The sequence below is a fragment of the Dipodomys merriami genome, unplaced genomic scaffold, assembly GCF_024711535.1.
Source record: "Dipodomys merriami isolate MVZ:Mamm:240054 unplaced genomic scaffold, mDipMer1.0.p SCAF_2, whole genome shotgun sequence".
Classification (NCBI taxonomy): domain Eukaryota; kingdom Metazoa; phylum Chordata; class Mammalia; order Rodentia; family Heteromyidae; genus Dipodomys; species Dipodomys merriami.
Window position 1 is genome coordinate 112,594,842 of NW_027203381.1, and position 3,999 is coordinate 112,598,840.

A 3,999-nucleotide genomic window follows, 5' to 3' on the forward strand; every position below is an offset into this window, starting at 1 on the left:
CTGCATCTACGGTAGCTATACCTATAGATAAACACTACCACAGTACAACCTAATACAGAAAAATTTCCAAGAAACTTTAGTCAGAAATAGACCTTTATTCTGTCATGATATACAATCAGGTCTGTCTTTGTCTACTATTGACACCTTATGTATGGGATGAGTTAATAAGCATGGTGCCTTAGAACAGAGATAAATTCTGCCACATATATCACACGATGCTCGCTCCATGTTACTTGTCACTGAAGATCAGGACTGGTAAAAACCCTGTCTGATGACTGCTGATTATGCCAGATTTGGTTTTAAATTTTTCCAGCTATAATCTCTGTTCATAATCTAAGGGCCATAAGTTTCAATGTGCTGACACACTGTATGAATCTCATATAAGCATTTGTACTTCAGAGACTATTTTTCATTTGAAACTTCCCCAAAATAAGACCAATAACTTCACTTGTTTCTAACAAATTTCAAGAACCTCATAAAATAACCATTAGACAAGGGAATTTTACACAAAATTGAATACAGGTTGTTTCATTGATTTTCCAAATATAATAACATTTTGCCCAAAGTTATTTACCCCAGACAATATTTTAAACATCAATACTATTGATGAAATTCTAACTGGCACAGTTAGGCTTCAAACTTTATTGGGATAATTGAAAAACTATTTTAAATATCAGAAAAAAGGTTTAATATGTGTAACATATTATATATTCTTATATGTCTACCCACTAAAAACCTAAAATACAAAAGTAAGAAGACTTTATATTTCCTTTTGTGATATTCAGTGTTGTAGCATTTATAGTTCCATCTATAAGATGACCATTTATTTTCTGGAAAGTTTCAAGTAATGTGTATTAAACAGTGGCTCCTGAATAAGTCTCAATCATATGTAGAGATTGTAGCTAGTTGCCATCAAGTAATCATAACATAAAAAAATCACTACCTCTTGTATCTGAGCAATAGAGCTGTATATGAGAGTCGAGATGAAATTTTTTTCAAAAAAAAATGAAGAGAAGGGAAGGTGATAGGGGAGTGTAATAGTAAGTTGTAGATAAGAAAAAGGAAGAGCATAAAGAAGAAAAGGAAAGAGGAAGGAATGAGTGAGAGAGAAGGAATTCAGACAGACGTGTGTGTGTGTGCGCGCGCGTGTGCTTGTTGTGTGGGAGTGACCACAAATAATTTTCACTATGGAGAATGGAAACAAAACAGAATAAAAATAGAAATGGAATACCTATTCTCATGATTGACATTATACTGTGTAGTAAGGTCGCATGTACAGAATAAACAATATAGAATCAGTTAAAAAAAAACTTAGGCTAGAAGAAGAATTTGGCTCATAAACGGATCATGGAATTCTGACATAGTAAGAAAACCATCCCAGTTATGAAGGCCTTGTTTATGCACTAAGTCCAGGTGCTCAGGATGCTGGGGGAAGCTCTCAGGGAGCACATGATGCTCACATGCCTGTGGTTCCCACCCACCACCCAGGGGTATAAAAGGCAGCTGGCACACAGACACATCCAGACTCAACAATCCCACCTTCTGCTCCTGTCACAACAGTCCACTCCTGACACCATGTGCTACTACGGCAGCTACTATGGAGGCCTGGGCTATGGCTATGGAGGCCTAGGCTGTGGCTATCGCTGTGGCTGTGGCTGTGGCTATGGCGGCTATGGTGGCTATGGTTATGGTGGCTATGGCTGTGGCTGCTGCCGCCCACTGTGCTGTGGAAGATACTGGTCCTATGGCTTCTACTGAGGGGTTCCCTCCACTGCTGAGCCGACTGCCTGTCCTAATGCAATGCTCTCCAAGTTCCATCACATGAGAACTTTTTGAATGACTTCAGAAATCCCAACTATACATTCAACTATCTGAAAAAAATCTAAATGAAATGCATAGTGTTTATTTTGACCCATTTTTAAAAACGGGATTGTGTGATAGTGTGAAGAAATATTTTTTTTCATTTGAATCTGTAGTGAAATGTGATTGAATTTCAATCTCATTTTTTCTGAAACCATGTATTTTATTAAATAAACCATGTTTTATTACAAATATCATTTCCTATGAGCTTATAATTTCCATCATTTGACACACATCTTTGTCTGTGATTAGTTACATGTTTTCTGTTGATTTGGGGAATGTAGTTGAGAATGAGAAGGGGTAGTTTAAAGTGTAATAGGAAAAATAACTATTTCAACAAATCATTGAACTAAGATTATTAACTAAGAATGCAAAAGAAAAGAACTGATCTCTGAATTAAATGTACAACTTAATGAACAACTTGTGGAAATACCAAAATACCAACATTAAAATCATGCCATTTTTATGTTGTAAATATACACAATTTTTAAAAAAATTATTATCTGTTCTTGTACAAAGGAGTAGCTATCTAGCAAGGTAGCTTATAAATAAATATATCTTAATTTTATACCTTTCAGCACTCCCACCCATCTCTCTCCTAATTTCCCCCTCCCTTGCTCTTCTTAATTTTGTAACAGTACATTGGATTCTTGACTAAATTCTCTCTTCCTTTTCCCCTTCATTTGTCCACCACTGTCTGCTTAGCTCCATAACACACCTTTCAAGTCCACACTTGTTGGTGTTTTATTTTGCTGATTTTTCTAAGGAATTATACTGTTTGAATAAACCTTATTTTACATATTTATATACACTTGCATACTTACAGCTTTTTAAGCCAAATCTATCTTTCACATGGAGGGAAAACACTCTTCCATTGTCTCTTTGGGCCTGACTAACTTCACACAACACAATTTTATCCAGGTATATACATTTTTTAAAAGAAATGTAAATCAAACAACATTGGGATTCTACCACACCCCAGTCACAATGGCCATTATTAAGAAATCTAACAACAAATGTTAGCAGAGTTGGGGCCACAGGGAATTCTATTACACTATTGGTGGGGATATAAATTTATTCAGCTGCTCAGGAAAATAGCATGGCAGTTCCTCAAAGCACTAAACATAGAGCATCTCTATGACCTAGCAATAGAATACAAACAAAGCCACACTAAAGCTACCAGCGCAACCATGTTCATTGCAGCATTATATTTTTCGATAGCCAAGATTTGGAATCAACCCAGATGCACCTCAGTGGACAAATGGATCAAGAAAATGTGGCACAATGGAATTCTATGCTTCCAACAGAAAGAATGATATTGCCCCATGTGTAAGGAAATAGAAAGACTTAGGAAAAAATTGTATTAAACAAAGGAAGCCAGACCCAAAGAAACACAGGTTTCGCATTTTCCCTCATTTGTTGTAACTAGAATGTGTCTATAAATCTACAAGTAAACACACTAGATGATTTTTTTTTATTTTTTGGTCCTGTCGTGGGGCCTGAACTCTGGGCCTGGGCGCTGTCCCTCAGCTCTTCAGCTCAAGGCTAGCTCTGGTGCTGAGGAATCGAACCCAGGGCCTTGAGCATGCAAGGCAAGCGCTCTACCACTGAGCCACCTTCCCAGCCCACTAGATGATTTTTTTTTTTAAAAAGCACTGGGACATGATAAATTATACAGGATTCTACACATTTACCCAGAGTGAGAAAAAGGAGGATATTCTTAGGAGGGCCATGCAGGACAGAAATAGTGGGACAAAGAGTAAACAAGTGCATCAGTAATACTCACTAGACATATGTTGAAAATAAAAAGAACTTGTGAGAAGTGACAGAAGAGAAAAACTTGGAGAAATTGAGGGAAGGGATGACATGGTTGAAAAAGAATGCACTCTTTCTATGATTTATATAATGGTAACCCCTCTGCTCATGTCATTTTTGAATTGCAGAGAACAAGAAAAAATATGTGCAAATTATTGTTACAAAATATTATTGACCACAAATGAAACAGTAGAAAAATAGCATTCTGAAAACTCTTCCATATCACTGTAATGAAGTTACCATTATTATGTCTTCTACATTTTTTATAGATTGAAGTTAAAGACAAATATAAGATTATGCAGTCCTGCTCTTTGCTCATTTAAA

The 3,999-nt window shown here is 36.3% G+C and overlaps 1 protein-coding gene across 1 annotated transcript; it reads left to right on the plus strand.

Annotated features, from left to right (window-relative positions):
* The first annotated feature begins 1,575 nt into the window (after nt 1-1,575).
* LOC138831768 (keratin-associated protein 20-2-like) lies at nt 1,576-1,758 on the plus strand. The gene has a single exon (XM_070028805.1). The coding sequence runs from the start codon at nt 1,576-1,578 to the stop codon at nt 1,756-1,758; it is 183 nt and encodes a 60-aa protein (XP_069884906.1).
* Nucleotides 1,759-3,999: the final 2,241 nt, after the last annotated feature.

Bases quoted from the DNA above. Each gene is read 5' to 3' on its own strand.
- LOC138831768 (XM_070028805.1), top strand. From the start codon at position 1,576: ATGTGCTACTACGGCAGCTACTATGGAGGCCTGGGCTATGGCTATGGA.